The 17,080-nt window shown below is 38.5% G+C and overlaps 1 protein-coding gene across 1 annotated transcript; it reads right to left on the minus strand.

Moving 5' to 3' along the window:
• Positions 1-164: 164 nt before the first annotated feature.
• ovol1a (ovo-like zinc finger 1a) lies at positions 165-11,482 on the minus strand. The gene is made up of 5 exons (XM_042512344.2): positions 10,891-11,482; positions 3,242-3,474; positions 2,230-2,424; positions 1,846-1,990; positions 165-885 (listed from the first exon to the last, which is right to left on the minus strand). The coding sequence occupies exons 1-5, from the start codon at positions 10,988-10,990 to the stop codon at positions 548-550; spliced, it is 1,011 nt and encodes a 336-aa protein (XP_042368278.2). The 5' UTR covers positions 10,991-11,482; the 3' UTR covers positions 165-547.
• Between the last annotated feature and the right edge of the window lie 5,598 nt (positions 11,483-17,080).

Raw genomic sequence — 17,080 nt, forward strand, 5'->3', positions numbered from 1 at the left:
GATTACACTGCAGCCTCTGGCCAGTTGCAGTGTTCTCACTCATACAGGACCAAGTTCAAAAACTGCTGTTCTTATTAATCACTCAGACAAAAAACAAAAAACAAACATAATAAAATAGGATCCAGGTTGGAATAATACTAAAAGCACAAAAAAAAGAAAATTCCTTCTTATGTAATATATTACTCCCTTTAATGAACAAAGTACTTTTTTCATAGAAAAACTCTGTACAGAGACGCCCACAGGTAGTATTCACATGCAACACAGACGAAGAACAGTACATTGGTGTTGTCAGACATATTAATATACTCATCCACATCAAAATCCCAACGTAAAAATATATATTAGTCAAACTTGGCCTCGTTCGGAGCTTGATTTAATTAAACATTGCAGTCTGTGATATTTACAGATACCTTAATCCATACACATGTACACTCATACAAATACACACATTTCCCCACTTAATGTCGTCCACCCGTCATGTTTCACTTCAGCTACACAAAATGTCCATATGTCCTGAGTTTGTGGTTTTCATGATATTTCCTCTCTTTTACTGCCCTGCCGATCCAGTCGTGTCGTCGCTGTCAGCTCCTTGCGGGGAGTTCGGCACCGACTCGGCCTCCCTGCCTCCTCCTGCCGCTCCCGCCGCTCTCCGCGCAGCCTTCCCCTTCAGCAGGGCGCTGTTGGGGTGAAGCGAGTGCAGGTGCATCAGCAGCTCGTCCTGAGTTCCCGACGTGAGGCCGCACTCCTCGCAGACGTACAGCTTGTTGCGTCGCTCCTTGTAGGCGTACTTCTGGGTGACGCTGTGGATCTTCTTCATGTGGGACTCCAGCGAGCAGCGCTGGGTGAAGGCCTTGTCGCACAGGGTGCACTTGTAGGGACGGACTCCTGTTTGAGAACAAAAAACGTGACAAATGTCAAAGTTTTGCATTTATTCTGTTAATGCATGTGTGTGTGGTGATACTCTCAAGTACAAATTTAGGGTACTTGTACTTCAGTATTTTCTTTTCATGCAGCTTTCTACTTATATTCCACTGTAATTATTGTACAGATTCACTGATCTAATAAAAGAGTTTTTTTCCATCCAAGCCACATGAAGAGTTTATAAAATATGATGTTTTGGGTATAAATTAAATTACTTAACAGTTTATACGTCTGAATTACTTAGTGGATTAATCAATAATTCAACAGACAGATAAATATTATATTATTTATGCAAAAATGAGAAAAACTTTTTGTTCACTAGTTTTTTGAACTGATTTTCAAAAGGATTTAATGTTTTTTTTCTTTTCTTTTATTTATTTTAATTTTACCTTAAATACTTATAAATACTAATAAATACTTTTACTTACTTAAACTTTTTGATGCAGGACTTCTATTTCTAAGAGAGTATTTTTAAAGTAAAGTATTAATACTTTTACCCAAAGAAAGGATTCGATTACCTCTATGCAGGATAAAACATGATTTAAGTATTAATATAAACAGAAAAAATATAAATAAATAATAAATTAAAGAATTTAATTTATTAAAAATAAATAAATACTTGTATTAATAAATGCAGGAATAAATAAATATGGATGTAAATAAATACTAAAATAAGAACAGAAAAAAATGAATGCATAAATAAACAAATTAATAAATACACAGAAAAACAAAAAATAGATAAATGCATTAATGAATACATAAAAGTTAATAAATAAACTGGACATGAATAAATTAATATATTAAATTTGTTTCATTTTTTTCTACCGCTACATTTATTTAATTTTTGCGTCTGTATGTAAACGAGGTCTCTGCAGTTATTTCTTTATTTCAGCATTAATTTACGACACGAGAGCGTGCAGGTACCTGTGTGTGTGCGCACGTGTCTCTTGAGGTCAAAGGTGTCGTTGAAGCCTTTGCCGCAGAAGCTGCACAGGTGTCTCTTGGTCTCGTTGTGACACTTGAGGTGTCTGTTTAACATTCGCTGGTACTGGAAGGTCTTCTGGCAAACCTGCAGCGACACAAACAGTTTAAATTCAGCATTTTTATCAGGAAGTACTGCGTATCCTTAAAGCCAAACTGTCACAAATAATTTTAAAAATATCTTATTTTCCAACATTTTGAGAGCCGAGAATGTTGAAAGTAAATATCCTGATTCTCCACAGTGCAACAGTGTAATAAAAATACTGCATTTTATTTGAAAATTAAATCATTCTAGATTCCAGTTTAAAAGCTTCAACCAAAACGCACCTGGCACACAAACAACGAACTCAGATTTTGGCCTGTTGATCTGGTTGTCATGGAGACCGCTTCCACAGGGTCAGGTTTTGTTGTCATGGCAACTGCCATCACAGCGGTGTTCGGGGTTAGTGATGGCGGGGCGGGGATGGCAGGCAGAGAGAGAGGAGGAGCAGAGGGGTCGGGCGGTAACTCGCCTGTCGTTACCTTCGGTGGAAATAAAGAGCAAAAACATTAAAACTGACATTTTTATTGACTTCAGGTGAATTTCTCTGCATTTTTAAACTATTTTATCTGATTTCCATCACTTTAAATGCAACAACAAGCTGAAACTCAACACAAAAAATAAGTTTAAAATCGACTCATTATTGGACGAAGTCGCACCTGCAGAAGAGAAATGATACTTGAAATGATAATAAACTGACATATTAGTTTCATTAGGACAAGGATCCTTTATTTGGGGGCCACTTTTGCAAAATGACAAGAGCCCAGGGGCCAGTCACAGCAGCCCCACACATGTTTCTAGGATTTTAGGACATTTTTTAAGGTTTTAGGACATTTGAAGGATTTCAGGACGTTTCTCGGATTTTAGGCTGTTTCTGGGATTTTTGGAAGAAAAATTCCAAGTGTGAATCATTTTATTTTTTATTGTAATTAGAAAATGTCGAGGCACCCTGTCCGTGGCCAGATTTGGCCCCTGGGCTGTAAGTTAAATAAGCCATCCAATTAAAAAAAAAATAAAAATGTAAGGGGCGTAGACATGTGTAATTGTGAACATTTAATCAACATATATCAGTCGTAAACTCCTCCCTACTTTTTGTAATTGTGTAGCAGCTTAAGAATTATCATCGTGATATTTGACAGTTGGAGAAAAGTCAAACTCGGAGATGAATAAAAGGCTTTAATGTTCATTTTTGGAAGAAAAAACAACTCAAAGTTCTCTCCAACTGACAGATTAAATATGTTTAGACATTTTGTTTCTGCTCTCCACGTTCTCTCTGTCAGTCACTGCTCGTTTCCTCACCTTCATTTTGGAGCGGATGTATGTGGAGCCGCCTTGCGACCTCCTTCTGACCTCTGACCTCTCCTCCGGCGACGAGGGCGCCGGGCTCTGCGGTCGGCCCAGCATGGTGCTGGACGGCAGCTCGGCGTGTGTTTGCGTGTCGGAGAGAGACTGTTTGGTGAGGCAGAGCGGCGTCGTCTCTGCGAGGCTGGCTTCGGCTTCCATCATCAGGACGGACGGAGGGAAGATGGAGACTGAGAGAGAGAAAAAAAGGGTTCATACACATTTTTAACAATTAATTTCCAGGACTTTTCCAGGACTTTGGGGGCAAATTTTAATCACCGTATAAAACAACCATCAATACTAATAATACAATACAATACATATATATTATTTAAAATGAGTTCAGAAAAGGATGAGAACTGAATATTTAAGTATAATGTAGGGACTGTTTGTTATTTATGAGAGCGGGGCGTTTTGGTGCCAAAAGAGGGGGGCAAGACAAATCATTTTTTTAAGCATTGATGAGGAACTTTTTTACTGGAATTTTTTAAAATATCTTTAAAAGATGTTGGACATCTTCTTTTTTAAAAAATATTTGGCACCTTTAAAGAAAGTATTTGGAAATTAAAAAAAAAAAACTAAGTCAAATATTTCATAATTTTTTTTACATTTATTTCTATATTTTTTAAAAAACATTTTAGTGATTTTTCATATATATATTTTGGGGATTTTTTCTTTATTTTGTTGATTTTTCAAGAAAAGATTTTGGCAACAATATTGAAAACATTTGTAATTTTTCAAGAAAATGGGATGGCTTCTTTTTTTTATTTTTGGCAATTCTAAAAGAAAACTTTTTTTGAATAATTTTTAAGAAAACAACTTTTTCTTTTTTTTTTAAAGTTGATTTTTGAAGAAAACATGCCATTCAAACTAATGGTTTTCTTTAAAAATCACCAAAATTAGGCCATTTATCACACCCAGAAACTGTAGAAACAGAAACAATCATTGGATTTTCACATTTCCGATGGTCCTTGAACACATAATGTGTCATTACACGTGTTGGTGAAACGGATTTCCATGACTTTTCCATAACTTTGAGGTAGACCTTGAAATTGCTTTTAGTCAATTCCATGATTTCCAGGTTTTTCATGACTGTACAAACTGTTTAAGAGGGAATATTTAGTATAGTTGAATATTCTGATGAGTGATTTAGTGTCTGTGTGGATGTGCGCTGGTTTATACAGTGGGACATACATCTGACACATACGCAAACCATGAAAATCTGACTTTTCTTTACAAGTGCCACACTTTCATTGATCTTATAGTGATTGATCTTATAGTTGCCATAGTTAGATTTGTAAATGCCACTGCATCTTTAAAATCCGACACGTCTTTAAAAATAGACAGAAAATGAGAACTGAGTGCAAGAAAACAAGGTAAAAGGGTAAGAAATACTATAAAATTTCCCAACAGGTAGCCGGCCGGCCTGCACCCGTTCATATTTGCACAATCTCTCAATTAGCAAACACGCAGAGTTAAATATGTATTTGTGTGTGTGTGGGTGTGCACATGTTTAGCCTATTGTTTTGCGCCCCTTATTTTGCATGCACATACATGCCCCCACACACGCACGCATGCACGCACACACACACACACACACACACACACACACACACACACACACACACACACACACACACACACACGCATTGCCATTACAGTTAGACTTGTCCAACCAGACAGTCTTGCAGCACCGGCTCTGAACCTTCCTCAAACAATCTACCTCCGCAGGGGTGGATGCCTGTGTGTGTGTGTGTGTGTGTGTGTGGGTGTGTGTGTGTGTGTGGGTGTGTGGGTGTGTGTGTGTGTGTGAGCACATTATAACAAAACAGCACTCAAAGAAGAGCGATGTAAAGTCATAGCAGCAGACAGGTGTGTGTGTGTGTCTTTGTGTGTGTGTGTGTGTGTGTGTGTGTGTGTGTGTGTGTGTGTGTGTCTGTGTGTGTGTGTCTGTGTGTGTTGAGGCAGGTGTGGTTCTGCTCGGCAATGACAACGAATCAGTCGATTCTCAATCAGATAAAACTCAAATGTAGATGCAAATGAAGCCGCACAGGGAGCTATAAAGATGAGAGGACGTGTGTGTGAGGCAGCGGAGGTAACGGTACACTTTGTCTCACACACACACACACACACCGATGGCTCTGTGTGCGTGTGTGTCAGCAGCTTTCATATTTGATGAAGAGATAACACTCACACAGCCTCCACAGATCTCAATAATGAGTTTACACTGACTGGGGCAGGGCGTTGTTTGAAATATTTCAATATCAACAATTTAGAAAAGGAACTCCCTGACAGCTGCAACCATCAGTCCATTAACCCTTTCACACCCAACATCACTTTTCCTGTGCTGCATTCAGACTAGGAGTCAAACGATCATTTTAAGATCATTTATCGTGTAACGGATGTTCAGTCTGGGAAGCAGAAAAGTGGGACATGTGAACTGCGCGTTTTTGAAATCTTTAATTCTTCCTGCGTGGTGATGGTTTCTATGGTGTCTGCTGCTGGCTGGACATTTAATCTCATTTGTATTGTTTGTTCACCTCCTCCCTCATCAATGAATGAAGTGTGTGTGTGTTTGGGTAAAGCGTGTGTGTGTGTGTGTGATGGTGGGGTCGAGGTTGAAGGAGTTCGAAATACCCCAAAAGTTTCTACTTTGAGAGAAAGAGAGAGAGAGCTGTCGTCCTGAATGAACGTCTTTGATATTTTCTCTCCATCCATTTAACTCCGCTGAGAGAAAGAGAGTCAACAATCGGTAGATAACTTTAACAAACACAGGGTGTGTGTGTGTGTGTGTGTGTGTGTGTGTGTGTGTGTGTGTGTGTGTGTTTGCCAAAGGCGTGCTGTCTGCTGCAATAGGCTGTCTTCAGGGTCCGTTACATTTCCTCCCATCCAATAAACATTAACCTCGCTGCAGCCTCAGGAAACCCTCAGTGTGACACAGTGAACTCAGAAACTATAATCGAAGTCAAAAGGATAAATCGGCCGGCCGAGACGAGAGGATTGATGCCACATTTGTGTTAGAGGGGAATATAAAGCTAGAGAGCAGCTGGTTCACTGAACTTCCTTCAAAGACACAAAACAACCACAAGGAGACACAAAGTGAGTACAGAGAGATATAAAACAACTACAAAAGACACAAAATGACCTCAGAAGACACAAAACAACCACAAGGAGACACAAAATAACTTTAAGAGAGGGGAAAAATACCACAAAGAGACAAAATTACAGAAAAGACACAAAATTATTTCATAGAGACACAAAAAACCCACAAGACACAACATTACTTTTAAAAAAAGAAAAGAAAAACTCAAAGAGACACAAAACAACCAAACAGACAAAACAAAACACTTAAAAGAGACACAAAACAACCTAAAGGAGACATAAAACAACACTAAATGAACATAAAATTAACTCAGAATCCACAAAACCAGTACAAGACAATCAAAAAGACAAACTCCTCAAAGAAACAAAAAACAACCACAAAGAGACACAAAATGTCTTAAAAAACGCAAAGAAAAAAGATGCAGCAAAGAGACACAAAACAACCAAAAAAGAAAATAAAATCACTGCAACAACACGAAAAAAGACCTCAAAGGGTCCCAAAGGACTACAAAAAGACACAAAACAACCTCAAGGAGACACAAAGAGACAAACAACAAAAAAGATGCGTAATGACTTGACACAAACTACCACAAAGTCTGGATATCTTTATCCCCTGTCGCCGGGGTGGTGGGGCCCTCTGCACGTCTGTGCCCAGGGGCCCACTGTCTCAGAATACGCCCCTGCTCTCTCGTGCTTTTCATTAACTAATTATGTATCGATAACAAAAGCAAATTTTCCTTCGTTGTCTTCATTCATGTTCTTATTTATTACTTCATGTTTAAATTTCTTTCCTGATTCCTGAAACTTGGATTGTCCCATACAGATAAATCTTACGATTATCTAAAAATAACCCCAAAAAACAAGTTTATCAACCTTTTTATAAATGTAGATTCAAAGGCATCAATAACAGTCACTCACATTCACTTTGTAATAAGATATGTTTGCATTTCCATTTTGTCAGGTTCTTCTTTCGTCTCAGTTAGAGTTTCTCTTTTTTGTTGCTTATTAAACTGAATGCATTTATTTATTTATTTGAGAAATGTTACGTTTGACCTCAGATGAACCGGCTGCATGTTGTGAGTGATATCAGGTAACACACACTTGTTGTGAGTGTGTGAGTTAGAGGTTGATTTGGGGACTGATGATACATCAGAAACAGGCCTCGGCACATTTTTGAGGATGAAGAGATAAAAATAAACTCGTACACTACACACACACACACACACACACTCACAGAGAGAGAGAGAGTGAGAAAACTGTCCAAACTGATGGCATCTGGAGCCTCATAAAAGTATTCAACAAGCCGCCTGCTTCTGACTGCAATTATCATACCTCTGTGTGTGTGTGTGTGTGTGTGTGTGTGTGTGTGTGTGTGTGTGTGTGTGTGTGTGTGTGCTGTCACCCTCACACAAAAACACACGTTGGGCAGGTACGTCAAGTAACGGCACATACCAGAAACTTTAGCTGTTGCTGGGTTCGGTGAGTTGAGCGTAATTAAGCTCTGACGCTCTGTGTGTGTTTTTCTATCTTAAAGACATAACGTTTGTCTTTTCATGAGACAAATGTGACGTTTGGACGACGGCTCGATCTCTTCATCTTGGACGTCACTTAAGGTCAACGAACAGTTTAACTTTCCAGTACATTTCCTGACTTTGAGGCTAATTTTAAAGACCACACATTCACTAAAACAACCATCAATACTCCTGATCTGTTCCTTTTCCATTACTAAATTACTAAATTTTAGCTTTTTAAAATATGCATATATGTATATTAAGAATTCAGAACAGGATTAAAACTGAATATTTGATTATAACTTTGGGACTATTAGATATTTATAAGAGGGGAGGGGGTGATGCAAAAAGGGGGAGGCATATAAAATCATTTTTTAAGCACTGTTTTTATTTTGTATTGGAGGAGGTGGATCCAACTTTAAATGGCTCTATCTGGAATTTATTTTACTGCCATTTTTTAAAGAAAAAAAAACAAAAACATTCAATTTTTTGAATAACTTTTTGATATTTTAAATTTACAAAATTTTGGCATTTTTTCTGTAAAACTTTTGGTGATTTTTTTTGTTTTCTTTAAAAGTTTCATTTTATTTTATTTAAAAATGTGGGGCTGCTTTTTAAAGAAAGAGGAAAAACAGTTAACAAAGAAAGTTGCCAAAACAGAGAAAAAATGGTCCAAATGTTTTAATGAAAACATTTGGGCCATATTTGCTTTGTTTAATAGAAAATACAGCCTTTAAAGTTAACTGTTTTTCCTCTTTCTTTAATTGTTTCAACAACTTTTACAGAAAAATGTTGGCAATATTTTTTTCATTTTTTGGATTGATTTTAAAATTTTGGCCAGTTTTTCTTTATATGAGGATTTAAAAAGCATATATATACCTACAGTCAGAAAGTGAAAATTAATTACAAATTTCACATTTTCCAATATCCAATGGTCCTTGAGCACATTGTGTATTATTATAGGGTTTTTTAAAAACAGAATTCCATGACTTTTCCAAAACTTCCAAGGTATATGAAGTTTCCAAGACTTCGAGAGGCCTCAGATTGCTATTTGCAAAGTCCATTTCTGTGTTTTTCTGTGTGTAAAATGAACTTTGGAAGACTTGTTGTTGATTCCAGAAACACCTGAATGCTTTTTTTAAACAATTATTTAATGTAACTTTGCAGGATTATAGTTGTATCTGGGTTTATTTTTACATTTTAAATTACCTGAAAATTAAGAGTTAGCGGTTTACTTCATCCAAAGGTTCCGGTTTCAAACACCAGAGAGGATGTAAAAGTCAATGATTAAAAGTTAACGGTGATGAGATGAGGAGAAAAAAGGAGAGAAGGGGGGAGGGGGAGACAGAGAGAGAAAGAGAGAGAGAGAGAGAGGTTTAGGGTGTAGTCCGTTACTTGTTATCTGATACCAGCGTGGTCTTACAATAAAAACTCCGCCGATGGCAACAATGGAGACTGTTCTCCAGAGTTGGGAAAGAGGTGGACTCCCTTTACTTGTGATTTAAATGCAAAGTTGGAGGCAAACACAGAATAACTGAAGACTGAAACATCGAGTTCAAATGTGACAGTTAACATGTCAGCTCTTGTTTTCAGCTGAGAAGCCAGAAAACGTTATTTGAGTCACAGTAAGTGCTCCACTGATCCGTGTCACATAATATCGTGTTATTTTTGATCTGAGGATGTGCGTAAAAGTAGTAAAACTCATCCACGAAGGCTCAAACGATTGTTACAGAATCACTAAAGTACCAGAGGTTTAAAAGGCGGATATATAATATAATGATTAGTCAGAGGAACATATATAAAAGGTCTATATTTGGACTATAAGTCAGTCAAGTGTTAACAAGGAAGAGCGCTGCAATCTGGGGTTGAAGGTCGATATGTGAAAAGCAACGGGCCCTTTGTGATATAGCTCGTTAGGCCGCAACACACCGTGACAGATATGAGAATAAAAGCGCAAACATACCGACCTTTGAGCTGATACATATTTAATAATAATGATAATAATATGTTTAATTAGAAAACAGTATTTTAATGCTGATACTCTCCGATCTGATACCTTTTTTACGCAAACAAAACACTCAAATGGGCAAAGTGGAAGGGAGGTGGAAGGGCAGTAAGCAATTTGGCAAGAAATGACAGATAGTAAGAAATCAGAAAAGACAAGAAAAAAAGCTAGTAAACATTAAATGTTATTATTGGGAAGATTAAAAATAAACTAGGAATGATGTCCAAAAATCTATCTTCAGAATTATTATATTCATATTTAAAATTATGTTACAGAAAAAAATATTTATGTATTTATTTTTGTATTTATTTCATATATATATATTTTAGCAATTTTCAGTATTTTTTTGTGTATTTTGGTTTTTTATTATTATTATTATTATTATTATTATTATTATTATATTATATTTTGGACCATGTCTTGTTTTTTTCAAGAAATCAAATGTCTAGAAAACTATATTCAGAAGTATTGTTAAATATTAAAAATGTTAAAATTATGTTACATGTTGTGTTTTTTGTCATTTAGTTATTTAGTTTTATTATACATATTCTCAAATAAATGTTCTTTTTTATGTGTGTCATCTCTTGTTGTTTGTTTGTTTGACTTCTCAGGTCATTTTCTAGTCTTGCTAATGTTTGCGTTAGGTCTTTTTAAATTGCTAATTGCCTCCCTCTCGTGTTTTTGCAAAGTTTTAAATGGTTAAATAACTCAGGAGACAAACATACGCAACTTCACCCAGGAGCTGCTCTGTCTCCACGGCCCGCTGGGTTTCCCGTTATTCGGTGGCCCCTGACTGCAGCCGCCCCGTTACAGTCACAACCTGACCCCCTCCCCACCCTCCACCCTCACATTCCTGTTGGATCCCATAATGCATCAAACCCACAAATCCGTGCGTAAAGCGCACCCAAAAACGCGTCCGGACCCGCCGCCGCTTGGCTCGGTTTGTTTTTATGCAACAAATATGGCTCATTACAGCAGCGTGGACTCACCTGGGATGTAGACGTCCCCTCGCTCATGATCAGGGAGCTCGCTCCAGTTCCGCTTTCCGGGCGAAACATTCGCCTTTTTCACCAAAAAGGCCCTCGGCATGCTTAATTAAACCGCAGTCCTTCTTTTGGGGAGTTTTTGGAAAAGTCGCGACGTCACAAAAAAGTTACAAAAGCAGGAAACTCCAAAGTTTGAAGGAAAAAAATGGAAGGTGTCGGTCCCCTCGTCCTCCTGCTCGCACCTTTCTTGTCGTTTCGCGAGCTGCGTGCCTCTTTAATCTCCTTTTTTTCCTTCGCACACTTTTCTTTAAACTAGATTTTCGTTGTTAATCAAAAACAACGAGGCGTCTTTCGGCGGACAGGTGAGTCCGCTCAGGTGTGCAACCCGGACAGGTAAAGACGAATCTCACCTCCGGCGCCCTGAAATAACGGGAGTGTGTGTGCGTGGGTGAGAGAGCGGGTTGAGGTAGGCTCGAGGGAAAAAAACGGTGGATTGTATCCTGATCACACACACACAGTCGACAGAGGTGGGTCAAGAGGCAGCACAGGTACTCATTTGAAAAGCAGGAAACAGGCGCCAGCGCGCATGCGCGTCAGAAATAACGGTGACAAGCCGGGAAGAGTCTGGGTTAGGCCTCAGTATACCTGCTGAACCGGTTTACCCTCCCTCCTCTCTCTCAGGCTCTCCTCTCCATTTCTCCTCCTCTTCTCCATTCTGCTTTAAGGTGTGGGGAAACGGTGCAGATGACAAGAAGAAGAAGAAAATTTGGGGGGGAAAGGGTGTGAGGAAGGGGGCGAGGGGCATGTTGTACAACAGAGACATACAGAAACATACATGGCCTGCACACACATAACCCCCGGAGTTCAAAAGCTGAGAAGATTTGCATTAGGCCTATAAATAAAAGCCTAAAGACTGAAAATGATCTCAGTAACATTCAAAATTAGCTCCAAGATGACACAAAACAACCATGACACAAAAAATAACTACAAAGCAACCTAAAACAACCAAAAAAAGACTCAAAATGTCCTCAGTAAGACACGATATTAGCTCCAAGAAACACAAAGAGATCGAAAGGATTACAAAATGACGCAAAACAACCACAAGGTGATGAAAATGACCACAAAGTGACAGAAAGTCATTGCAAAAAGACACAAAATTAGCTCAAGGAGACATAACATGACCTAAAAGAGACCCAGAGAACTACAAAACGACATAAAACAACCACAAGGTGACAAAAATAACTATAGAGTGACTAAAAGCAACTGAAAAGGACACAAAATGAGCTCAGTAAGACACAAAGTTAGCTCAGAGAGACCCAAAATGACCCCAAAGAGACATTAAATGACTAGAAATGACACAAAATTACACAAAAAAGACACAAAGGAGTACGTAAACCCCCACAAAAAAACACAGTAAGACACAAAATGACCTCAAAGAGACCCCAAGAGACAACAAAAATACAAAATACGGGGTGTCCCGGAGCTCACTTGGTAGAGTGGGCACCCATGTACAAAAGTCGTGGCCTCTAAGTATGACAGGCGGAGAGAGAGGGGTAATATAAATAAATAAATAAAAAGAAAGAAAAAAAAAAATAAAAATCTACTAATTTTGACATTTTAGATAAATATATCCATTATAAAAACATTTTTTCCTGGATTTTTCCTTTTTTTCCCTTGATATTTTTCCCTACATCTGTATTAAAATATTTTTTTCTGTGCTTTTTGGAACTTTTTTTTTAACCTTTATTTCATTTCCTGTGTTTCCAAAGAAACTGAACCAATTTGTTCATATTTTAAAGGTTTAAACGTCATGAAAGGTGCCTTCACACCTGCAGGTTTATCTGCTGGTTTCTGTGGATTTATAGTACAGAAGAGCCTCGCTGTTAAAATTCTGCACGTCTCAGCGATGCTGTCGTTTAACAGCAGTATCAAAGTACTTCATCTGGTACAATATTACAGTTAAAAGGACAAATATCGGCCTGTGGAGATGTAAATGGCTCATTCAGATCAGTGTTTGCCCCTCCTTTGCCCCCCTGCTGTGTGTGTTTACCATCCCATCCTGCTTCTCCACTGTTCGCCTGTCTTTGTGATAAACCTCACACACACACACACACACACACACACACACACACACACGTGCCCTAACTGGCCTCTCAAAACACCTGAAACTCAAACATAATAACACACAGGAGGAGGCAGAATCAGACATCTAAGCAGTCATGTAACACAGCTCCTCCTCTTTCTCTCGTCTCCATCATCTCCGAATTAAAGTGCAACAGAAAAATATGTCGTTCGTCCCTTATTTCACTTTCACAGCTTAGAAAAAAATATTGTTTTGTGTAACTGAATAGCCTGAATCCTCCAAATAAATGTCAGTGACTGTGTTTTTGGAGTCCCCGAACCCCATTTCACGAGGCTCAACCGATTCTTTTTCCATCACATATTTATTTTATTTATTTTTTCCTCAAAATATTTATTTTATTCCCTTTTTTATTGGAAAAAAGAAGAAAAAATTTGAAAATTACCAGAAAAGGTGCATCCTGTTTTTAATTCCCCCCTCTTAAATTTTATTTTCAGGGCTATTTTTAAAATTATTTTCAGGGGTATTTTTTAAAATTATTTTCAGGGCTATTTTTGTGTCACCTTTTTGTTTTCTGTTTTCTGTTCAAAGGTGCTCATTGCCTTTTCCCCGTGTTTTCAAAAGAAATAGAAATTTTCTCAGATTTCAAAGGATTAAATATCCTGTGAAAAGTTTTGCAGTAAACCTGATGTGGATCCAGGTTTAATTGCAGTAACCACGTTTTTGGGCTATCGAACTGTGACAGATATCATTGAGATCTAAATTCTCCTCTTTGCTTTCAGTTCTTGTTGAGCCGACTCTTTAAATGTTTCTCTGCTCCCTCCACCTGCAGCGTTTGCCTCTTGCATGTGCAGATAAAAACAAAAATAGACACACTGGGAAAACATTTGTCAGCTGATGGCTCCTCTGGTTGAACGGAGGTCACAGTGGTTGTGAAGGCGAGGTGTCTGATGGGAGGAGTGGTGCACGGTGAATGAATGAACGGTATGCCGCCTGGGCTGTCGGAGTAGTTCAGGCAGATGAGCTGCTCTCCTCCTTCCTCTCTCGTTTCTCCTTTAAAGCCTCTTCATAACTGTCATCGAAACTATCATCCCTTATGTCGCATCGCCTTCAAATTTTGTTTTCCTCATAAAGATCTATAAGCTAGAGACAGTCTGTGATTTCAGTGCGATACTTTTGCCCTAAATGTCTCTAAATTAGTGCACATAAAGATTTAAAGGGATAGTTCAGGTTTTTTTAAGTGGGGTTGGATGAAGTATTTATCCATAGACAGTAGATCAGTGATCCACTCAATAGGGTGCCAGGTGGACCACCAAACATTTTCTAATTCACAATAAAAGTAATGTTATTCAAACTGGGAATTGTTTTTGTACTTTTAGTATACATAAGGTGTCAGAGTGCATAAAACAGCATCAAAATAGAGCTTGTTTATCAAAAAAAGCGTCAGTGGAGGATCCCCAAAACTTCTGATAGAGTTTCTAGCTAAGCCCCTAATGTCCTAAAATCCTAGAAACATGCTGAAATCTAAGAAATTCTCTAAAATCAAGAAACACCCCAAAATCCTAGCAATGTCCTAAAATCTGAGAAATGTCATAATGTCCTAGAAACATCCTTAAACCCAAGGAATGATCCTAAGATCCTAGAAATGTACTAAATATGAAAAAAACGCCCCAGAATCATAGAAATGTCCTAAAATCCTAGAAACATGTAGCCTGCTGTGGGGCTGCTGTGACTGGCCCCTGGCCTCTTGTCTTTTCACAAAAGTGCCCCCCCCCAGCTGAGTATCCCTGGTGCACAATCTATAGATCAGATATATACAAGATGCCGAATACATGAAAATAACAGACAAGGTTGATGTAAAGAATGTCACAACAATGTGAAGCATGATGTTGTTATCTATGGCCCCTCTGAGCAAATAACTGTGTTTGTGTCACTGGAAATGCAGCTCAGAGCACTGTTGCCATAGTAACCACAGTTTGTTATGCGTAATTTAAATCTCTGAAGTGTAGGATTTGTAAATCTGTGACTTTGGCGGCCCCCAGTGGCAGAATGAAAAAAAACACGCGGCAGAACATCGAACTAACGCCCGGGAAACACTGCATGGGTGAGCAGGGCGTGACTGCTACGTTGCTGAGCTGCTGCGACTCGCGTACTTGCGGCGTTCATACAGACAGAGCTGTTGTTGCAGTGCTGCTGCAGAGCTGCAAACTGCGATGAGTACTGTTACGTTTCAACCTGATGCCATCCAGCGGTGTTTGATGGGGACGTGCATGGTGACTTTTGGCGCCGCAAGCTTAAGCCAAAAGGGTTGTCAAATCAGCTACGAGACTGAGAACGGGCTGCGCCAAACGCATTTTTCACAATTTTGAGGCAGCAGAAAATACTTGCACCACTGACCAACAAAATTCTGTAGTGGAGTGTTTTTCTGCCATTTAAAGAGCACATTATCAAGATTGTAGGACAAATTCTTAAAATCCTAAAAATGCTTAAAATCATATAAATGTCCTAAATCCTACAAATGTCCCAAAATCTGAAAAATGTCCTAAAAACATACAAATGTCCTAAAGTCTTAAGAACATCCTAAAATCTTAGAAATGTCAGAAGATCTTGGAAATGTCCTTAAGCCCTCGAAAATCTCCTAGATATGTTCATAATGTTCCTAAATCCTATAAACATGCTGTGACTGGCCCCTGACCTCTTGTCATTTTGCACAAGGGGCCCTATAAAACAGCCAGTTTCGGTATCTCGGTACATCTTATATCAATTTTTGACTTCCGATTCTCTTCAGTTTTCTTTAAATGTCATGTGATGAGATCAGCCTGCATACTTTAATTTAAAGGGCTGTGTTTTCTCAGCAGTGGGAGCACTGGTCAGGTAGCATACCAGTGTGTGTGTAATTGTTAACACAGAGAAAAGCTTCTGTGATAATACACTACATGTGCACGCTGACTCTGGTAAGACGCTGTCTGGTGTTACAGCTGCAAACTGGGAACTGATGTGTGTTTGTGCATTTGGGTGAAACATCATATTTGACGTAATTTAAACTGAATTCATCCCAGACAAGAAAAAAAAAGAAAAAAAAGCAGCAGACAAAGATGAGGTACAAATCTTGAGGAAAACAAATATGAGTTGTACTATAGGAAAGGACACAGTGTAAGTGCTGAAGGTGTTTAAAGACACCCTCAAAATGTCAACAGAGTTCTTGCAGCTAAGCGGCAGAGCATGTCAGTTGGGTCCTGCGGTCGTAATTTCAGTCATCAGACTCATTTTCCGTTCGTGTGACAGTAAGTCAACACCCTGACACTTTTACAGGTGTGTCTTTTTAAACCTCTGAACAGAAACTGTCTGTGAACACAACACGGATATACCCTCAGTGTTGTTTGCAAACAGTTTTAGTCATGCAGCAAATATGGAAAAACAGTTAGCATTCATTTGATGAGGTAATTTCTGTCCATCTAAAAAACGCACGTCTGATATTCACTCTCCTTTTAGCTCTGTTTTTGGTCTCCACCATCTCTTTAGCTGCTAAATGCTTCAGCTCCCGGCTGCTGCTGGCGAAGGACGCTGATGAGAGCAGCGAGAATGAGCCAAAACCTTAAACAGGGACACTAAACCTGCTTTACTTGGGGGCCACTTTTGCAAAACGACAGTGGGCCAGGGGCCAGACACAGCAGTCCCATACATGTTAGGATTTTTGGACCTTGCTAGGACTTTAGGATGTTTCCGGGATTTTAGGAGATTTCAAGGATTTCAGGAGATTTCTAGAATTTTGGGATGTTTCTTATATTCTAGGACATTATATCTAGGACTTTATGACATTAAGTATATTTTTTACATTTAAAATTTTGGGGCATTACCAGGATTTAAGCAGTTTTTCAGGATTTAAGCACATTTCATGTCTATGAGGTTGTTTTAGGATTTTGGGGATGTTTCCAGTATTTTAAGCACATTGCTTGGATATGAAGTCATTTTGGGGATTTTGGGGACATTTCCAGTATTTTAAAACATTTCTGGATTTTAGGATGTTTAGGATTTTTGGACATTTAAAGGGTTTTAGGACATTTCCAAGATTTGAGCACGATTTTAGGACAGTTCAAGGACTTTAAATTTTTC

The sequence above is a fragment of the Plectropomus leopardus genome, chromosome 23, assembly GCF_026936395.1.
Source record: "Plectropomus leopardus strain MGB_pleo_1.0 chromosome 23, ASM2693639v1, whole genome shotgun sequence".
Classification (NCBI taxonomy): Eukaryota; Metazoa; Chordata; class Actinopteri; order Perciformes; family Serranidae; genus Plectropomus; species Plectropomus leopardus.

Coding starts and splice junctions, on each gene's coding strand:
- ovol1a (XM_042512344.2), bottom strand. CDS start 10,990: ATGCCGAGGGCCTTTTTGGTGAAAAAGGCGAATGTTTCGCCCGGAAAG. Junction 1,991..2,229: donor GTTCGTTGTTTGTGTGCCAG/GTGCGTTTTGGT, acceptor GTGTCGCTGCAG/GTTTGCCAGAAGACCTTCCA. Junction 886..1,845: donor ACACGTGCGCACACACACAG/GTACCTGCACGC, acceptor GTTCTCAAACAG/GAGTCCGTCCCTACAAGTGC.